The sequence below is a fragment of the Bidens hawaiensis genome, unplaced genomic scaffold (genome assembly GCF_021521415.1).
Source record: "Bidens hawaiensis isolate Kalapana, Puna unplaced genomic scaffold, B.hawaiensis_p1.1 tig00015443_1, whole genome shotgun sequence".
NCBI lineage: Eukaryota > Viridiplantae > Streptophyta > Magnoliopsida > Asterales > Asteraceae > Bidens > Bidens hawaiensis.
Window position 1 is genome coordinate 303,815 of NW_027492375.1, and position 22,560 is coordinate 326,374.

Genomic DNA, 22,560 nt, shown 5'->3' on the forward strand with positions numbered 1-22,560 from the left:
AGTCAAGGAATTTAAAATGGAAATTCTAGAAGTTTGTATCCTTCGAACTACGCAAATTCTCCAAGCATTTCATGATACGTGAAGGATCCACAACGCGAAGAACCCACCCGTTACTCCTTCGCGCTACGCGAAGTAGTCACGAATACAGTGTGACACGTGTCCAACTACACGTGGCAACACGAGACATGCCACGTGTCACAACATGACGACACGTGACAGGTCTAGGTGTCGACACACCATACCTAGTGGGTGGCTTCGTGCTACGCAAACGGCCAACCGAAAACCCTTTGCAATACGCGAAAAAATAAAATATTCAAAGGCGATTAACTTGTCCTTCGAGCTACGGGAACGGCCAAGTTAGAAGTTCTTCGCGCTACGCGAAGGAACATAATTTTTGCCAAGTTAGAAGTGCTACACGAACCCCATTCATCAACCTCACATCACACACATATTACCTCGAAGTTCGTGTCACGACTTGACGATCCGACGTGTTCGTTTTTCTCGAAGTATGTGTAAATAGTAGAAGTTCTGTCGGTTTATTCCCTCAATTACCCGACAATAAATAGGAGTGTTGCCTGCGTCAAATCTAGGCATTTCTTAGAAAAGTATTCATACAAGGTAGGGGTTCTGTCCGATTATTTTATTATATATGGCTTAGACTCTAGTTAGGGGTATAGCTCATACTTTGATCAAATAATAAGTAGAATATAGTTTTTATAAGACAATGGTATAGTTAAATTATTATTTCTTTATAATGCTAAGTTTTTATAATGTTTATTTTTTAGAAAAAAACCTGATATAACGTTTCTTCATGAAGAAGAAACGTAGTACATGAATGATATATAAAGAGGGACCAGAGGTCCTTATATTTTATAAAGAAATGGCCATCAAGGTAAGGTTATGCAAATAGACTAAAGATCTAAAGCTAGATCGTTGATCTAGTTATTTATAAAAGGTTATTCTCGTACTATAGGTCTGAGGTAACAAGCAAGTATAACTCAGTGAGACACGCTAATAAAAAACAAAGGTGAATACATCTAAACTATTTACAAGCGTGAATACGCTCAAACTTTATTATTGTTTAATCGAGTCTTACAAATGTTTACATGAGATTAAGTATTTCTAAAATTTTATAAACAAAAGTAATCGTTGGCCCTCAAGCTAACATATACGTTTGTCTGGATCATTTCATATGTGGGTAGACGGTGGGCACACCACACTACACCTGGTTATTCCTCCGTCACGTTGGGCCAGACCTAAGTAATGTTCGAGTGGGGATAATCTTGTGTGTATGTCACACCCCGCCTTCGGGCCTAGGAGTGTGACTCACAGTTGGTACCACTTTTGTCAATTTATCAAAGTTTGCAGCGGAAAATGTTATTTTAATATATTTACTTTCATAATATAGGGAATTAAATACCCTTGTTTGTTTTACAAAATTACTTGTTTAAAACAAGTTTAATATATATATGCCTCAATACAAAATTAGCTGAGCCACCAGCTGTAAACTATGCCTAGTGTTCTTCTATCTCCACTGACATATCCATCACTAGTCCTTACTCCTGGTTTCCTGAAACAGTTTCAAAATACGTCAGCTATACGCTAGTGAATACGCTGACTCAATAAAGCATTTTCACAATTCCTAATGACACAACACCAATAGTGTTCAACGACTCAGTGGGTCTCAATCCCATCTCATCGGAACTAACATACGCACAAACCACATAATCGAACTTCACTCGCCCTAGAGACAGTCACTTGCCTCATGGTCAGTATGTCTGTAGTGTGCCCACTACAATACATATATGTAAGGATCCAGACACATGTGTATTTAGCCTGAGTGTTTAGTACTACCTTGTATCAAAACGTTTTAGAGGATTGAACCAACCCTCATGTCTTTTACATATGGATAACAGTTCATAGTTTTAAAGAGTAAATATCTTTTCAAAATATACAGTACATAGACGTATTCACGTCATAAAACATTTCACACTATAAAAAGATTGAACGTATTCACCTTTTGATATTTCAATGTATCTCACTAACAAATGCCTTCTCTTTATCTCGGACCTATAGTACGAGAATAATATTTCATAAATAACTAGATCTACAAATCTAGCTTTAGACCTTTAGTCTATTTGCATAACCTTAACCTTGATGTTCCTTTCTTTTAGAAAATACATATGTAACGAATCTTCATCATGAAGAAACGTATATATATCTAATTCTTCTTTCATACGAAATATATTTACACAATAATAAAGAATAATATTTTATCCATAATCTTATCTTATGAAAACTTATTACAATTACTTATCTGATCAAGGTATAGACTATATTTCTGACTAAGGTCTAAGCCATATAAAATAATAATAAAATAATAGCTTAAGCAGAACCCCTACCTTATGCGGGTATTTTTAGTTGCCTAAGCCTTGTACGAGTAGCACTTATACTTAAACCGTCAGAACCTTGTTTCGAACTCGCTTAATCACTCGACAGAGCGTCAGAACTTCAATTCATGCACAAATTACGAGAAATCGGGACCACGGAACCTCACACGAGTCGGGCACACCTCCCAAGGTTGTGTGTGTGAAAGTGAGTGTGGAAATGGGATGAGAATGCTTCAAACCCGTAGCCCCCTTTTATAGGCAAAGTTTTGACCACCATCGCGTAGCGCGATGGGGTTTTCCTCCTGGCCATCGCGTAGCGCGACGCCGCAATCCACCAAAGGTTGCCACGTGTTGACACGTGGTTGATCCGGTTACTTAACCGGGTCATCGCGTAGCGCGATACCCCCTTCCTTCTAGACTATCGCGTAGCGCGACGCCCATTTTTTCTAAACTCATGGGGAACTGCATCGTGTAGCGCGATGATCTAATCTGTATACCCGTCGCGTAGCGCGAGGGGTCTAGAAATCAGAATTTTTACTTTTAGTCCTTGAACTTTAGTATCTTGTCACTTCTTGGTCTATCTTACACAGTTCAAAAATACTAAAGCGGCCCTTATGCGGCGATGCGAGCGTGCCAAGTGCGCCATCAAAACGCTACATTACGCCTGAGTCCGTGTCCGAGTCTGTGCGCGTGTGCGTCGGATGCTTCGCACCCTCCGCTAGAAGTAGTGATAGTGGTTAGCCATACAAGAACATTACCATGGATAACTCCTTCCTTATAAAGTGCTTTCAATTCTTTCCCACTTTCCATGTGGGATGGAGTTTCCTTAGTTATTCCTTTAACATATAATGCTTTCTTTTCTTTCTCTCATTTCTTCTCATTACTTATCTCATAATTATTTTTAGTCCTTTATCTTTATAAACTTGTCAAATTCGGATCAAAATTTTGTGGGTGTTACAGTATATTGATAGTTGCTAAGTACTATAACGCTGCGGTGTTTGCTGAGTGGCTTCGAGTTTAGCTGGAGTTTGTGATAGTAAATTCAGATTTTCAGAACTTAGTTATTTTCTAAGCTACGATGGGCCAGGTCATAAGATACACAAGGGGATAATTAAGTGTATAAAATATTTTTGTGTCAAAATGTTCACCAGCATGTGTTGTGCTAAGTACTAGAACGTTGCGGTGTTTGCTGAGTGGCTTCGAGTTGAGCTGGAGTTTGTGATAGTAATTCAGATTTTCAGAACTTAGTTATTTCCTAAGCCACGATGGGCCGGGTCATAAGATACCCGAGGGGATAATTAAGTGTATAAAATATTTTATGTTAACGTGTTCACCAGCATGTGCTGTTGACGTATTTTATAAACTGTCTTACAGGTAATCAATAATAGGTGTTCAGAGATGATGGATAGCCATTAGACGATCTGATGGCTTAGATGAAGTTTTTGTTATTAAAATGATGTAAATTATGGTTTTATAATTTCAAACGCTTTGTAACAACTACCTTGTGTTTAATTCCCGAATTTTAAAATATAATAATATTTTAATCAAGATTTTCGCTTTGCAACCTTAAATTCTGATATATTTACAAAGCATGTATCAACTAATGGTCATACTTCTATGTCCTAAGTTGGGGTGTGACAATATTATAGGCAATTTTACATCAATTATGATATTTATATTATTCACTTGTTGTATACATTTTTTTAAACGACAAATGAATAAAGCCGGCTATCTGGGTAATCCGATGGCAAAATGTGATCGCATTCACCTATGATTGCAAGCAGCGCTGGGTAATTCAAGCACACAATCTCTTGTTCCTTGACCCCTATGGGCCTTTTTCTTTTAACTCGGTCAAAATATTTAAAATCCTCGGAGTTGGCCCTATTATTTCTTTCCAAATTGATATAAGCAAACTCCATTCTTTTAATCCTTAAAACATAATACTAACAAAAAATCAATAGTTATAACATGTTATAGAGCCACAACAACTTAATGATGTATTAAAAATTGATATAAGCAAACTCCATTTTTTTAATGCTTAAAACATAATACTAAAACATAACACTAACAAAAAATCAATAGTTATAACATGTTATAGAGCCACAACAACTTAATGATGTATTAAAAATTGATATAAGCAAACTCCATTTTTTTAATACTTAAAACATAATACTAACAAAAAATCAATAATTATAACATGTTATAGAACCACAACAACTTAATGATGTATTAAAGATTTAAAGTAAGGGTGCAAAACCAGACAACCCGCTCATTAGTTATTCACTTATTTGATATCGGATCGCTAAAAACTCCAAACTTAAGTCAGCTCATTCTCATAAAAACTTCAGATAAAACTTATGAACGTCGCCAATGCTTAATTATACGGGATACTTGAAATGACATTCACGTATAATCCTGGCTAAAATGCTAGAGGCATTAAAAGCATTACCTCGAGATGTTTTAATATAAATCTCAAGAAACCTGATCGCATTTTACAATCGACTCATTGTATATTGTTAAAAGAGAGGTATAAGTTTGATAAAAATTAGACGTCTATTTACCAAAGTTCCGTTTTTAAAAGTTAATACAATCGCATTTTATAGTGTTGATTTAAAAGATCATTGAGAGAAACTATCGAACTACTAAATAAAGAATTTTGAAATGAAAAACTTGGAGGTGACTAATTTATTTCTCAATCAGCAGTTCGAGTATCGATTTATATATCAAAATTGTCACTCTAAAAGTTCACTACGATCGCAGTTTATGGTGATGAGAGTAATTGTCGAACTTCTAGATAGAGATTTTGAAAGACATTGGCATAACAAAATTATACCTTGACATGGAGTTCGAGTATATTTTCCCATCAATCAAACTATAAAGAAGATGGTAATGTATTTTAATATGTGCAAAGTTTATTCGTTAAGCACACTCGTGATTATAAAATCGCTAAACAAACGCAATGCTCCTCGTTGTCCCATAGAAAGCACAAAGAAGTACTTGGTCAAGACATTACTTAAACGGTGTACTGTATATCTAAAATGATATTGCATTGTTTGTACATGTCACACCCCGACCAAAGGCGGCGGAACATGCCGAGGTGTAACGATTGTCCATAAGCACATGACACTAATTAAAGTGACAGTATTTAATAAACTCATTTCATTTCACAACATCGAAAATGTTACATAACAATTATCCATAAAATAACCATAAACAAGATATCACAAAATATGGCAAATTGATATTGTTCATTTTTACTAATATCCTAAGGTCTTTGATGTCGTTTTCTTCACAATCATAAATCAATCAAGATGCAAACCTGCAACATTTCATAAAATAAAGTTTGTCAACATAAAGGTCGGTGAGCAATTCATAAGTTTAATCATATTAGTATATAATAAAGATAGCCACAAGACTTGCATACGAAACGATAAATAAAAGTGATAATTTGGATAAATAGATATCGCTAAACACATTAGCGACACCTAGCTATAAGGGGATGCCAAATAGTCTAGGATTTTATAGTTATCGTTAATTGCATTACGTTAACGACACCTTGCTATAAGGGGATGCCAAATAGTCTAGGATTTTATAGTTCCACCAACCAAAAGCGATAAACACATAGGCATATAAGCATAGAACAACAAATCGAGCAATTATTTAGGTAAGGTATACAACTACGTTTGTGGTTTAAGATTTAAATATAAAGCATTTTGTTGAATAAGTATGAAATGTCACCCCCAAAATAAAAGATGGAAAATGGGGTATGAAGTACTCACCTTCAAGTAGTAAACTTGAAAGATGATAATTTGGAGATTTGTCGGAACGACGAGTTTAACGCACAATGCCTAAAAAGAAAAGAAGTCTTGAATTTAGAAAGGTTGTCTTGAAGGTCTTTAAACAAAATAAATGTTGAGAAATGTAAATAATTAAAGTTCAAGGTTTAAAATGTGACTATTTAAGAATTTATAATAATAACCCTTTAAAAATGTAAGTTTGCTCGAAACCGGGTTAAAGTATCTAACCTTAATATTTACTCAACCTATGTTAAGTAATAAGGTGGGTAAAATGCAAGAATGCAAATCCCTTTGGAATAAAGATACTAAAACGGGTTTTTTTTATCGAGTGTTCGGGTTGTCGGTTCGGGTCTTGATAATTGGTCAAACCCAAAGTCAACTTTCCAAAATATTGAATGTTATGAGATAACTCAATAAAATTTAATAAGACTTAACCAAGTATGTAGTTCCATTGTTTTAGAACTAACAACGCACGTTAAGCGAGTGTTCGGTTTTGTCGGTCCAAACTTTGTTATGAGATCAAGTTGGATCCAACATTTCCAAGTACTTAAGAAAATATTTAAAAATCAATTTGTAACTATTTTTAAAGAAATATACAAGTCTTGATGGCTAAAAAAAACACACTTGTGTATCTTAAGCTAGCAAGAATCGGTTTGGTTCGGTTTCCATCTCACAACAAGTTCATAGATGGTTTCCACATGTCCAAACACTAAATAACTTGTATAATAATGTACAAATAAAAAAAATACCAAAAGTTAACAATAAAATCTTTAAACAAATGTTCAGTTTTCGGTTTGGATCGTGTTTCGGGTTAAGACCGAGGTAAGATTCTACAAACCCATAACCATAGAATTTGTAAAAATGATTTTAGAAACTTAGATCTAACGCTAAGTATGTTTAAACAAACAAAACTAGTAACAAAGTTCGGTTTACGGTTTAGAGCTATTTACGGTTAAACCGAAGCATAGACTCTTAAAAACCCATAACCATGGAACTTGTAAACATGACCAACAAACTAAAATAAGCAAGATTAATATGTATGAACAAGTTATATAGATGTATATATATCAAGGACACGAAATCCTCCATGAAGCCTTGCCTTATGGGGTCCGAAACCTCACCGACCGGAATCGGAGAAGTAACTACCAAAGGTAAACAAGGGGTGTATATTATATATATGTTGCACAACCATAAACAAGTATTAATAAGGCTACATAAACTAATTAAGATGAAAGACCAAAATCCTTCAAGAACACTTAAGAAGATAACATTGAATCTTTGATGTTTGAGAGAGTTTTTTTTTTTGGAGTTGTAGCAAGGGAAAATGAAGAGGAAAGGTGGTGTATATATAGGGTAATGTTGGTGGTCAAATATGTGTGTGAGACACAAGAGTTTTCATGCAAAATGGATCAAGACAAAAACACAAAACAACAAAAAAATAAATAAATAAATAAATAAAAATAAAAATAGGATGTTTTCAAGACCCAACAAGTGTGAAACAATATTGTAACATAAATCCATCATTTTGATTATAACATAAGCTTCGGTTTACAAATCGGGTCGGTTTACATAATAAACAAATACAAAAACGAATACAAACAAGACCCGAAATTGACGAATGTCACAGTACATGTGCAAGCGGAATATGAGTTCAAACCCAATAGTGGACACTGAAACGGAATAACAACTTATATTCCAATATATTTGCACATCACGAGACTTATGTCTTCATTAAATAATAATGATAAGTCTCATCTAGTTGGGTAGTCTTATGATGGGTATATATTAGATCATCTTAAATACGATCATAGTTAAATTATGTGTTCATATACGACGGCAAAATATTTTCTACTGTTTAGCAAGTCACAACATTATCAAATCATGGTGAATGTGCCATTGTCTTTCGGCTATCAACGCCACCACATGATGCCTGATTAACCTTCCGTCACTTTTAACATTATTTTCACGAGATTAGTAAAATAACGTCAAAATTAGTGCAATTTTACTTTTGCCCACCCGAAGGTTCACACATATATACATTATATGCGCGCACCGCAAGCAGGGCGTAAGAACAAGTCAAGTACTCATAATAGAAGATCAAGTCAAACTCTCTTAATAAAAGATCAAATTCTACATATTGAAGTACGTGAATATATTGAGGGTGAGCATTAAACACGCTGCACTTGTTTTCCATTAACTAAGTTTTTGTCTTGCTGGTTTTTCTTAGTAAAGTTTTTAACAAGGCAATATAAGTGATCCAGCGGTATTAGTTTATTTTCTTGGTGATGAAGTACTAACTTCGCGTCATCTTTAAGTGTATTGTTAATGCGCATAATGAACGGTTAAATGTTTGAGAGAGAGCATTATGAATCCCTCAATTAAACACACTTAATATAGACATTATACCCCCAATTAGTATCATATTCAATATAGAGTTGATTTTATTTTCTATATCACTATATATATTGTACATGTAAAGTAACAAGAAATATATATGAATAAGATCCCCCCCCCCCCCTCTCTCTCTTCTAACAATAAATAATTTGTAAATTTTGTAGACGCAAAAATAAGCATATTATAAATCATTATAATTGAAAACTTTAGTGTCACAAAAGTTTTTTAAGGTTATAGTTTGAGCATTTAGTTAATTACTTTTAAGATTTACTTAAATTGTTGAGCTGGTTTGATGGTTAATAGAATATTTTCTAATTCTTGATTTACTAATTAACCCAAGTTCAAGTCCCGGTTGTATTTATTATTTGGGCTTTTATCTAAAAAAAGTAAAGATTTTGGTTTTTTGCTACCATTTTTTCTTTGCTTAGTTGGAGATTGGAATTCATTCTTAATATTTCTTTTGTTTTTTTTATGTTTTATATCATTTATTATTATTATTATTATTATTATTTTCTTTTAATATGACAATTTTATAAAATTATTATCTGGGTTTATTTTCGATACGGTAGCGAACTTATTCAACATCGACCGAATTCGCGTCGATTCGTCACCGTAACACCTGGTTTTACCTGCCGAATAAACGTTGCTTTAAATATGTTATTCTTTTTGTATCCGAACGAACTCCGTCGCTGCACCACGGCAACACAGCTTGTTTATATCTAGTTTATTCTATACTAAATTCACAGTCCACCTCTATATTTTAGGGCACTGGTAAGAATTTCAATGGTCATATGACTCATGGAAAGATATTATTATTATTACTCGTTTTTATGAAAAGATATTATTAGCTTTAACAAAATAATATCTATAGGTTGGTGTGGACGTGGAACAACATAATTGGTCACAAGACGATAAGAAACAAGTGTTCAAAATTCACAACGTATTCCAATTATATATCCTCCATACCCCATCTTACCATCATTCACAATAACCATTTCTTCAGAACAATCCCATTAACAATGGCCTCAATAGCTGGTGTAAGTGTTAGCCTCTCAATTCCCAAAGTCTTTGCAGACTCACCAAAAATCACCACCAGCCTAAGGCCATCATGGGTCAAGTTGCCCACAACCATGGCCTCTAGTAGGATGTACTTGAGGCCAGTGAGAGCGGCCCCTGATAGTTTGTCCGAAAAGATAGCCACTAGCATCGAAAACGCTAAGGAGACGTGTGCAGATGACCCGGTTAGTGGCGAATGCGTGGCGGCTTGGGATGAGGTGGAGGAGTTGAGTGCCGCGTCTAGCCATGCGCGGGACAAGGCTAAAGACGCGGACCCCTTGGAGACTTATTGCAAGGACAACCCCGAGACTGATGAGTGCCGGACATATGAGGATTGATTTGTGTTTATGTTTGGATAAGTGAATTGTAACATTTGGTCTAGACATGTTGTGTATGGTGAAAATTACATGTTATAATGTTACATGTTTGAATGTTATATACCAGAAAACATATTTTGTTCAATTGGCTATGTGTTTAATTTTGTTAAAGTTACCATTGGAATCACCGTAGAATTTAATCATAAATATAAAAACAAAACAAAATCATGATATTTATATGTTTTTTTTTATGTAAAGATCATTGTAGATTTGTAGTGGTTAATGTCACTTTGTGAGTAAAAGGTGATAATTTCCAAGAAAAATATCATGTATACTAGCACAAAAATGAAAAATCACATCACTTCACTTCCTTATCTATCACTAACAAGGAAATAAATAAATAAATGTTCTTGTACTTGGAAATCCATCAATTAAGTGACCCGTTAATATCTTGATTTGGACTTAAATCAAATGTTGATTAACATCGTTGGAATGCAATATCTCAAGCTCAATACTATTTATTATGAAAATAAAACTCAAAATTGATCTTAGATAAGCTCTATCCTTCATACAACATGTATAGCCTATTGTATATCATAGTTTAGACCCATCCAAATTCGATGCACTCTTCTTAAAATGTCGATGTCCCTATTGTTTCTCTTGAATCACCAAGAACACACATTTGCACACAAGTCGTAAGTTTGATACATTAATATTTTTAAAGGAATAAGTTTATTATTTAGGATATTTAAGGGCTATCTCATTTGGCGAAAGCTAATTATGCGTGCGATAATTTTAAGGTAGGCGTCTCAGGTTGAAGGTCAACCAAGCCTAGTCTCAAAACGGGTTACAAACGTACCATTTATATTATATTTAAAAGGTATGTTTGGTATGTGAGAGAAAATACACTGTATGTTTTGTTTATTAAATAAACAAATATGGGCGAACTTACCGAATACTTCATGAGCGTTAACTTCGTTTAAAGGCATAGGTTGAACTCTTCAATTTTTACTGTTTTTGTTGCTTTTGATGTTTTTTTTCTCATATTTTCTCTTTATTTTTTGTTGTTGCAGGTATTCATGAAGTTAGCCTATGGTATTTTGATGCTGGCTTGAATTTTCACACTTACAACTTTTGTGTCATAATTTTAATAAAAAAACTTCTCGCTTTCAAATTAGAGTTGATATATCTAACTTAAGTAAATCAAAATGAGTAAATTCGTTCCTAAAATTACATTACGTTACATTACATTATAGCACTATACGAATTCACAAAGTGCAAACCGTGTCGTCCTGTCATCGTTGCCCAATGGGCCGGCCCAGATAGCCACGAGCCATACATACAATCCTCGAACCCTAAAACAACCAACGTTATTTTTGCCTATATAACACCACATCATCTACCCTAGCATAGCAACCAATACACCCAAGCCCCCTCAAGCCTCAACAACTGTACGATATGTGAATCCGTGAAGGTATCAATTAATTACGGTTTGCATCCAAAGCTTCAGATCTGTTACGTCTTGTGCAATTTCTATTACTATTTCGCGGTGATGACTAAATACACAGCTTTAAGCCAGTTCTGCTTCAGATAATTCATGATTGATAGAGCTGTTATTTACTCTGAGCTTTTCATTATCAAATATTAGCATCATTATTATTATTTTTCAATCTATCAATGATGAAATAATCCAATTGTTTTGAGATACAGTGGATCCAAGACCTTGTTTACAAGGAGAACCACTTGGCTGAAACTGTATTTCACATGATATTACTGGATTTAACTGAGATGTACATTTATTTTTTTAAAATTAAATTAAATTATTTTAGTTTTTAATTTTTAATATGCTGGTGATGAAATAATCCAAATGTTTGAGGTACGGTGGATCCGAGACCCTGTTTTACAGGGAGAACCTCTCGGTTGAAGCTGTATTTCTCATGATATTATTGGATTTTACTGAGGCTTTGTTTTTTTATTTATTTTGTTTTGATGAGTTTAAACTATACTCTCTGCCGTAAATATATGTAACCGGTTTGGGGTCTGAAAAAACTCAGAGATTAATGTGTTATCTATCAGCTTTATCTCTTGTAGTATTAACGAGAATGGAGTTAAATAACAGCACTACAATTTTTTTAGTTACTTCTCTTTCTTATTTTTATTTATTTGCATGTGCAGGCTTTGAGCCATTGATTTTAATGAGATTTAACTATATTCGTTGTCTGTAGACATTGCATGTTTGATCTCCAAACTTGACCAGAAACGTAGTTAAAATTTTCAGTTAAGTATGTCTAAAATGGCTGAACTACATACCCGCATCTTCTTACATACCCAAATTGCATTCTTCTTGTGTCTGTACATAATCTTGTATTGCACTAGTTTAACACCCGTGTCTATTAACAACTCATTTTTTATTGGTGGGTTGGTTTAGTTTTGATTAAACCAATATGACCTTTTTGAAAAGAGAGAATGATTTGAAGCTTATTCATGGTTCTCAAAATGGACAAAAAAATATTGATGGAGACGACACATTGGTATAAGATTTTTAATCTGACAAGGTCGACCACAATTTTGAAAATGTTTTGGGAGCTGGTTAAATTTGTGAATAATGCTGATGGAGTAGGCTAAGTTAAAAAAACATATTCTGGGAAATTATGGTTGGCTCCTTTAAGATTCTTAAATTTTTTGCCATGCCCATCAATGTTATTCACAAACTTGGCTGGCTTCTTTAACATTTTCAAAATTTTGACCAGTCATGTTAGATTACGGATCTTATCCCAACGTGTCGCCCCTGTTTATATTTTTTTGGTCCGTTTAAAAAATCTTGACGATTTGTGGGCCAAATACCGTTTTCTCTCTTTAAAATGGTCATATGCCTTTTAATTAAAAGATTGGAAGAGACTTTTAGTTGGAATGGAGTTGATGACCTTAAATGGAGTATACATGGAAAGGAGGGAGGTGGATTAGGGTTATATTAACCCATTTATTTATTTTAAATTGTGTAGTTTGATATAGTTTTTGTGGTTTAGTTGGCGGATGATGAAGTAATCCAATTGTTTTGAGATATGGCGGATGATGAAGTAATCCAATTGTTTTGACATATGTAATTTTACAGTTAAGTGTAATTTCAAATTTCAAAGGTTTAGGAAGGGTAAATATGTAAATGCGTATTTTAATTTATTCTTGGTGTCACAACATATTGCACTAGTGTACCTTCTCATTAGCGAACTACAATGGTTTTGATTATAACATAACTTTCAAATAAAAATAGGCGGATTTTTTCTTTGAAGTGAAAGCGGTTGTTAATGGGAATGAGTGTTATGTTATGTTAAAGGTTTATGTGTTTGGACAATGTGAAGGCAATTTGGGCGAGTAATAAGGTCGACGTGGAGTTGTTTTACACATTTTAAGAAGTTTAATGGCTTTAGTTGGTATGAACCATTTTGGTTTACAAGATCGGTACCTTTGGACAGGATTAAGTTTGTAACAAAATTAGTTATGCATTTGCAAACCTCAGAGAAAAGAGAAAAGAATAGACGAAGAAATAAAATGGATTATTACTATTTTATTTTCTTATTTGGTTATATCATTAGGAAATTACATAAGCAAAGTATTATTATTGTTGATTGACTTTCATTTATTTCATCCCTTCAATAAATGAAAAAAACATCTCCATTTTGTCATTATAAAATCTTTTTCCCACACCGTAGGTTCCCAAAAGAGTTAAAAAAAAATTTTCAAAAAATGTCGTTCGCTACATAAAAAAGTTAAAAAAAATATTACTACAAATTTAAAATAATAGGTTGTCCACATTATGGTTTGCTTTCTGGTCCAAGGTTACCAACAGGTTTCTTTGTGTGTTTTCTTATGAACAATGGCCATCATGCTCGGGTTATGAATATCGGTACTTAACATGTGCATGTATGTCATCATGTTTGTTTTGAAATTAATACCGACCGGGTACGGGTATTGAGGTGTCCGCTTCATCGGCTGGGTGGTGTTCGATTGTTGATTGTTTGAGTCTGTTTGTTGGGATGAGAATTGGCCCAGACTGAACATTGAAGGGATCAATGGATGCATCTTGGTTGGGTAGTTTGATACATTTTTGTGAAGAGATAGAGAAGGATTTGTTGTTTTAAAAAATTAAGATGGGTGGAGTTTATATATAAAAAAATATGATTTATTTTTTTTTTAAAAAAACATAGCCGTTGAACGGCTCTTTTTGAACCACAGGCCGGAAACAAACATAACACTAGCCAAACGTTTTGGGAAGAGGGGACCCGGAGGGGGAGGGGTTGTTCCCTGACGTTTTGGGCCAAAATGCTAGCCCACAGTGGTCTAACATTCATTGTGTTACTTATGGTCTCGTTGCATGTGTTAGCTCTAGGCTATGGATAGAGGTGCACAAATCGGGTTCAAATGGAAAACCCGAACCGGTTCCAAACCGGTTTTTTCACACCGGGTTGTAAAATGGCACCGGTTCCAATCAAGAACCGGTTCGGTTCCTGACCCGAACTGATGCCCAGATATGCGAACATTTAAGAACCGGGTAGGGTATGAACCGGAACCGGTTTTTACGTAAAAACCGGTTCCACCGGTTTTTTTTGAAATTTAAATATTAGAGCCGTTAGGAACCGGTTCCAACGGCTATATAGCCGTTTTTGACCGTTGGAACCGGTTTTTTAACTATAAATAGGTTATTTTCTTACTATAAATAGCAAGGTTTGTTTGTTTACTTGTTAAACCACTTCCAAAACTATAAAACACACTCCAAACCACAATTAACCTTAAACCGACAACAAATGGCAACCAATGATGACGTTGTTATGGTGATCAAAACAACAAGATGCCCCGATGTTTGGGTTCATTACGATTTGTGTCTCATGACCGACTCACATGAGTTGGCACGTTGCAAATATTGCTCGAAGTTTCTTAAAGCAGGGTCCAACTCGACATTACAAAAACATACGAATAAGTATTGTCGAGAGAAAAGAAGATTGGAAGCTAAAAAAACGGAAGTGGGAGAGTCGTCCGGCTCTACAACCCAAAAATAAGTATTCCCGGATTAAAACGACGGACTTTGTTTTTTATGTTTTAGTTGTTATGTTTAGTATCGTTTATGTTTTAATAATGTTTATAATAGTTAGTTTTTAAATATAGGAAACAAGTTATATATAGGTTTGTAATAGTTAGTTTTTAATGGAAACAAGTTATATATAGGTTTGGGCATCAAAAACCGGTTCCAACGGCTATATTACCGTTGGAACCGGTTCCAACGGATCTATTGTCTCAAAAACCGGTTCCAACGGCTATATTACCGTTGGAACCGGTTCCAACGGCTAATTGGTGTCTAAAAAACCGGTTCCAACGGCTATATTACCGTTGGAACCGGTTCCAACGGCTAGTTTGACTTTTGTTTGACCCTTCAAAAAAAACCCGTCGGAACCGGTTTTTCCGGGTACGAACCGAACCGGTTCCAATTAAGAACCGGGTAGGAACCGGGTTGGAACTGGTACTGACATACAAATAGGAGAACCGGGTACGATTTTCGGGTACAAAAATACCCAAACCGGGTATTGTTCCAACCGGGTTGGAACTGGAACCGGTTCCGGTTCGGTTCCACCAGTTAGGTTCCGGAACCGGTTTTTTTGTGCACGTCTAGCTATGGATGAGCAAATTCGGTACTGAAACAACACTGGTTATGAAATTGGTACCAATTTGGTACCGATGGTACTGAATCGGTACAAAAGTTTTGAGTTTTGGGATCGGTACGGTATCGGTATTTCCCGAATTTTAACCTTCAATACCGGTATCAAGAATTTGTGATTTTCGGGATCGGTATTTTCGGTATCGGTACCGATACGGTACCGAGCTCATCCCTACTCTTGGCTATTGTTTGGTTTTTTAGCGAAATGCTTCAACCCAACATGAAGCTTTCAATGTTTTGTTTAAATGGTCAATGTCGTCCTTAAGCGAAGCAACCTCGACAACATGTTGTCTGGTAGTGGTGGTGTCAGAATTCTCCAATGCTGGTTATAGAATCATCTTGATTCTTAGCAACAAAAAAAAAATCTTCAATTCTATTATGATGAGTTAACGACAGGATGACACCAATGACCCTGAGATGAAGTGGCTGGTTCTTGGGCAACTGAGGGATCGCATGGAGCCTCAAAATATGACTCCATGACACATTAAAAGTTTAAATGTATGCCATTATACATAATGAACCCCGAGTAATTCTTGGTATACTTTTAGTTATATTTGTAAATGTAATTGCTTGATTAGGCGTTTTCATTAAGGGTATGATTTGCAGTGTGTATTTTGTCAAGGACTCAAGGTGGAACAAAATCTTCACATCGTTTATTTATGGATTGTAAGGTCACTAAATAGATAAATGGATTATTCATGATTGGATAAAATTACCTAGATAATGCTCCAATTTCGAATCGGTGAAGGAATTACTTAATTATCCGAATGAAATTATAAAGAATAAGGAGTTATGTCAAGTGGTTCAAGCTATTGCAGTAGTAACGTGTTGGATGATTTGGCTTGCGAGAAATGATTTCATTTTCAATAGTATCCCATTTGTAGTATCCAAGACATTGAATGACATCAAGTCGGCTCCCTTTCTATGGATTAAGCAATGGAGTAAGAGGCTAAGTCTAGAGTGGGAGACATGTCATTTCAACTTCGTGAATTTCCAATTTGATTGTTATTATATTTTCTTTTTTTTTTATGTCGGACAAGTATTATCTTTTCGTTTCATTTTGTTTTGTACTTGGTCCACTTGTGTCTTGTAAGTGGTTTATTTTTTTTAATTTTATAATATTAGCCTTTCAAATAAAAAAAAAAGAAAAGAAAAATATTGGTCCATGTTGTCATGTCGATTCTTGTGCAATCTTCTAGTCTCCCATTGTCGTGCAACCTAATTTATGTGTATCTTCGTCGATGTTGTCATGTGTCATCAAATGCTTTACCTATCTTAAAGTTGTCCTTTAAAAAAGTTACTTTAATAATAGAGTTTATTTGTTGGTAATTATAAAAATATCCAAACAATCATTTAAATAAACAAGCCTTAACCAAATTTTTGTTTAAAGTTATAATTGTTTTAAGTCTTACTTATAATTATATGACTAAAATCCCAAATTTCTTCACAAAGCTTTGTTATTATTTCATGCATATCATATAAATTACTCGATTAAAAGAAGTCTCGTGTATATTTTTAACAACCTAAAACGAGTTATTGGAGAAGGAATATGTTTAGGTTGTTGGAATCCATGTCAACTTTGAATGTAGGGATTTAAGCTAATATCAATAACGTAATCCAGTAATTAAATCAAACACCGTCTTATGTAAAAGTCGTTAGCCCGTCTTGTAATCTTGGTAAGCCGGAAGTGGTTCAAGGATCTATGTGGTGAGATATCACATAGTTTTTGACCTTGTTCTTTCTAATACAATACACCAGTTACTCATCGAGTATTAGTGATACGACTTGTCATCGATTATTTGTGTTGGGCTTCTAATAAGTTGAGGTTTAAGTTCTATCAGGAGCAAAGTTTAGTTAGGGCCCGGGCCATCTATTTTTTTGTGTAGAGGTGTAAATTTACCTGTTTTCGCTCGAAAATTTTATACGTAGTGTAAATTTACGCGTTTTCGTCTTAAAATTTGGGCCCGCCACCGCGTTTATGAAATTTTTAATACGTTTTGAGTCTACCCCCGACAAACTCATCCAAGCTTCGCCACTGAGTTCTACTTGTCATGTGATCTTATCAAATCATTTGATCTTGTTTATTTACAACAATTAAAATTGAACCATGTCATCATCGGGTTTCTTTACCAGATTTAATCAGATTTCTTGACCGGATAATCAGCTTTCCACTAGTTCAGTTTGGTTAACAGGTTTTTGTGAGCACCTCTACAGGTCATGAAACAACTTGTATTCATTTAGATATCAACATTTGTATTCCTGCTCTTATACTCACTTTTATCAACATATACACAGAATTATAAAAACTCAACAAGATATAATTCCATATCATATTAAAGGGCTCTAAATCCCCAAACACATTACATAATACTTGCACCCACAAAAGTGTACATAAACCACATTATATGCCACGTAACAAACATACCTAATCAACACACTTAAAAACCAAACAAACACCACAAGACAAGAAACAAATCGACAAATGCTAGAACATATTCATATTAAACGACGTAGTAATCGGCTGCACAGAGCAAGGCAGCTTCCACGGCTCAAGCAGCATATCAGGAATTTCCGGAATCTCCATAGTCAAACCACTAACTTCCTGAGCAATATGCAAAACCGAGTTCAACGAATGCAACCTGTCCGTCAATTCGGTCAGCTGAGCTCTCAGAACATTGTTCTGAGACTCGGCACCAACGAACATTTGTGTTGCCGCATCAACCTTCTTCATTATAGTATTGTTTTCATTCTGCAATTGGTTAATTTCACCGAGCAATTCATCCAATCGCTGCTGCTTCTTCGCACGGGACCTACGAGCGGATTCCCGGTTTGATATCATCCTCTTCCGTTTCCGTTCATCGAGGTTTGCGTACCTTAGGTCTCCATCGGACCCCAAATTCGCAAGGTGTTTTTGTTGTTGCTTTAATGACGTCATTGTTGATTAAAGTTTGAAGTAAATTTAGGGATTTATAAACTATTAAGTCTTAACACAAAATCTAAGGCTTTCTAGGGTTCAAAATTGAATAAATAATTATAAAATAAAGAGGAGATAATTTAGAATGAATTCATGAAAGCTCGTGAAACCAGTAGAGGAAGACAACGGAGAACGAGTGGAGGATTCGGATACGACGCATCAATACAGCAAACGTCATGAACAAGAATGACTCATCCAAATAATCGATGTATTGTATGCTATTAAAGCGTCAACGAAACCCTAGGTTTTGACCGAAAGTGCAAAATCAAGCTACAAGAAGCAAGGAGACGAGATTCAAATGATCTGCAAGGATTCAGAAACAGAATTATTATAATCAGAACGATGAAAATCGATCGATTTGTTATAAATTATTCATAATTGTTATGACAAATAAGAAAAAATAAAATAATAAAAATGACGATGAAAACAAGGCAAAAGGTTAACATACCTGTGGACAAAATGGCCAAAGGAAAGAAGGTTTGCAATGAATTGTGAACGTGTATTTATAGATGGAAAATGGGTGGGTTCGTGGAAATTTCGTTGATATTTTAATACCGTGGGCGAGAAAACCGGATCTGGGATACTTTTTATAAACTGGTCCTTTTATATAAACTTTAGCTACAAATGAGACCCTAGAATTGTTGGTAGTGTTTGTATTTAGTTGAATAGGTTGTCTACGTTATGACTTTGTTGAATAGTGAAGAGAAAAATTAGGATGGTTGGATATATGTTTCTTTTATTTTTGACAAAGATGTGTTATAAGGCATTAAGACCTTCAAGTTGATTCCTCTTCGATTTGAAGTAATCATTGTTGTAAAAATCGGATTTCAAGGCCGACTAGTCGGTTCTTGGACCCACATCTTGGAGACTTTTTCCAAGTCGGCCTGGATTAGTCGAAGGCGGTCAAAGTCGGTCAAAAGTCAGACTAGTTGGGCTAGGCGGTCAAAGTCGGGCTAGGAATTTCTAAAAGTCGGTAAAAAGTCGCTAAAAATTCGGACAAAAAGTCGGGCTAGGCGGGCTAGGGTTCTCTAAAAGTCAATTAAAAGTCATTCAAAAGTTGCTGAGTCATTTAGAGTACCCTTTTGACGTGAATTATGCTTATTTTGACAAATATATAATGTCCAAAAATTAATTTTCATTATAATTACCATGTCCGAATACTCCCCGAGTACTCCGACTACTCCTAACTCCCCAGTCGGCCGCCTAGGGTCCGCCTAGCGACTTTTTGCAGCATTGAAAGTAATAGACGTAAGTAGATTTTTTTCTCTCTTTAAGAATAGATTTATCTAAAGCGTAGATCATATACGAAAAAACAATAACAACTTGAGCGGCAGCTATGTATATCAATAAATCGTTTCGGTGGCATGTATCACATGCTAGTTTTGCTAGCATCATGTGGCATCCTTGAATCCCCGGTGACCGATCATTGTGTCCCACTTATAATCACGAATCACGAGTTTTATTTAATTTTTGGGCTCATCAAAGAGATGTATCAAATCTCAACTTTCAAGGAGAAGCATTGCGAATGCGAAGTACAATTCACATTTTTTCTTAGTCGTCAAGACACTCTCAAATAATATGTAAGAGTGTGAGAAATCTATGCACTTAAGCATGTCTCTATATGTAAATAAAGTAAACATTTTGTCCATTAAAACACATAGCTCTAGATCATGATGTGTGTTACTAACTTCAAGGGGTGATATTGATATTGTTGAAAGTGGTATGCTTTGTTTTAAAGAGCAGCACAAATACAGGGACCTAGAAGGCCAGAATGCTGGTAATTCCAAAGAAAGTGGTGGGTGTGTTTTATGACGTCATGGGTTGGTGACAGCAAAGCCACATGATATTGATTGATTATCTCATGGCTGATGATGGCCGTCCATTTTCTGGATGGAATTGGTTGCATACTTGTTTAACTTTGATTGGGAGACAATAAAGTGATGAACTTTTAAATTTTAAAGTTATGTACACATTTTAAGTTGTATCTTCTAACATAATAATTTTTCTTTAAACCGTGAGTTAATTTTGTAGCCATAATATGCTTACGAATATTGTTAAACTAGGTTTCTACCCGACGTGATGCGGCGGTACATTAACGTGCATTCAGTTGTTGAAAGTTTGTTATAATTGCGGTGGTACATTAATGTGCATTCGGTTGGTAGAAGTTCGTTATGATACCCACACTAAACTGAAAACATTAATCTGTCAACTTAGAAAATAGTAGTGACATCCAGTATAACTTATAATATAAAAAATTAACGTATTAAATAAAAAAAACAAATACAACTTATGATAGCGATGCGAATCTGATTGGTATCAGTTAGACTAAGGGGCTGTTTGGCAAGTGCTGAACCATTAAGTGCTGAACCAGTAAGAGGTCTGAATGATTAAGAAACTTTGAACCATTAAGTGCCGAACCAAAAAGTGTTGTTTGGTTGAACAACTGAATGACTGCAGAATGACTATTTTACCCCTCTAAACTATTTCGTGCTGAATGAAATATATCAGTTTAGTTAAAGCTCTTAATAGTTGTAGCGAACGACAAAACTTTTATTATAACCAACCAAACTACATCTTAAAACAAACTTTCAACGTAACCAACAAATATATGTAAGACATAGTTAACCAATCCACATCATCAAGGAGATTATAAATTCATTATTGGATAATAAAGTAAGTATTAAGTAGCGTTTAAGCTGCGAGTATCATAATAACTTGCGGGCATCATAAGTTACATAAACAGGTTTCGGAACCATGTTTGTTAAAAAATATGCAATGTACATAAATCATGAACAGATGTGACATAGCATGCTTGTATAGTAGGCGACAATGTTTTGGCTCTAATCTTTTAGTTGCTTAAAGCTTTGCAGTTAGTGGCGGATCTAGACATCAATTTCAGGGGTAACGTTCAAAAAAAAAATTTTTATCGTATTTCACACAATGTAAACCAAAGCCGTGTATGAGAATCGTGAAAATTTTTTAGGCCAAAGGAGAAAAAAAAATTGGCCCTTAAATTAGTGAGTAATAGGGTTTAAACATTAAAATACACATTTATATATATATATATATATAATTAAAAAAAATTCAGGCCTATCGGGTGTCGGGCCGGGATCGGTCGACCACCCTACCCTGCCTCATAGCCGCTCTTGATGTATAGAAACACGATAATAAATACATTTAAACACATAGGATGCAAATTTCTCCTATTCGGTTTTTGAAAGCTTGAAATCGAGACCTTACATCCTCTTCTTTTACTTTATCAAATGTTTCTCTTTCAACCGCATAAATTAAAGCATTGTTCAAATACTCATCACCCATTCGGTTGCACAAATCCGTCTTGATAAGTTTCATTTTAGAAAAACATCTTTCAACGGTTGCAACCAACCGGTAAAACCAACGCTAGCTTTAATATTCGATAAACTAAAGAAAAAGTTGTGTGCTTTCTCGTTTCAACCATTACACGAGCAAGGTCACACATTACACCCATTTTTGCAAATTTATAATCTTCCTTTAAAGTGTGATAAAAGGTCGTAAGATCATCACTCGAAATACACCATTTTTCTTCATTACTAAAATCATTCGGATGCATCTCATAAAATGACACTATCTTAGATATATCAAACTTAGAAAATGAATTGAAAGGATTTAAACCATTCATATTTTCTAACAAACTATTTTCATGTTCTTAAATTTGCATATCCAAAACCATATTAAAAACTTCAACCTCAAAATGGTGTCGAGTGCGGTGTCTGGTGCAACACTGTTTAATGTCTGTCTAATTTCCAATTTCCAAACAACGAGTATTATTTTTGAAAATGGTTAATGAGTTTTAAATGGTTCGGGCTTTAAACTTTGGTTGGGCTTTTCTTTGATTGAACTTTTAAATTGGTTGAGCTTTAAACAAATAGGGGTAACGTCATAATTTTTC

At 34.8% G+C, this 22,560-nt stretch overlaps 1 protein-coding gene, 4 non-coding genes and 1 pseudogene across 5 annotated transcripts; 5 read left to right on the forward strand and 1 right to left on the reverse strand.

Annotated features, from left to right (window-relative positions):
* The first annotated feature begins 9,576 nt into the window (after window positions 1-9,576).
* Window positions 9,577-10,099, forward strand: LOC143549098 (calvin cycle protein CP12-1, chloroplastic-like). The gene has a single exon (XM_077040093.1). It carries the CDS (start codon window positions 9,601-9,603, stop codon window positions 9,973-9,975), a length of 375 nt encoding a protein of 124 aa, XP_076896208.1. The 5' UTR covers window positions 9,577-9,600; the 3' UTR covers window positions 9,976-10,099.
* Window positions 10,100-11,495: 1,396 nt separating this feature from the next.
* LOC143549128 (small nucleolar RNA Z223) lies at window positions 11,496-11,587 on the forward strand. The gene has a single exon (XR_013138086.1). It is a non-coding gene; the product is annotated as a small nucleolar RNA Z223 (small nucleolar RNA).
* A 40-nt stretch (window positions 11,588-11,627) lies between these two features.
* Window positions 11,628-11,744, forward strand: LOC143549129 (small nucleolar RNA Z278). Its single transcript, XR_013138087.1, has one exon. It is a non-coding gene; the product is annotated as a small nucleolar RNA Z278 (small nucleolar RNA).
* Window positions 11,745-11,800: 56 nt separating this feature from the next.
* On the forward strand, window positions 11,801-11,917 carry LOC143549130 (small nucleolar RNA Z278). The gene has a single exon (XR_013138088.1). It is a non-coding gene; the product is annotated as a small nucleolar RNA Z278 (small nucleolar RNA).
* Window positions 11,918-11,973: 56 nt separating this feature from the next.
* On the forward strand, window positions 11,974-12,083 carry LOC143549131 (small nucleolar RNA snoR97). Its single transcript, XR_013138089.1, has one exon. It is a non-coding gene; the product is annotated as a small nucleolar RNA snoR97 (small nucleolar RNA).
* A 6,058-nt stretch (window positions 12,084-18,141) lies between these two features.
* LOC143549099 (bZIP transcription factor 53 pseudogene) lies at window positions 18,142-18,612 on the reverse strand (annotated as a pseudogene).
* Between the last annotated feature and the right edge of the window lie 3,948 nt (window positions 18,613-22,560).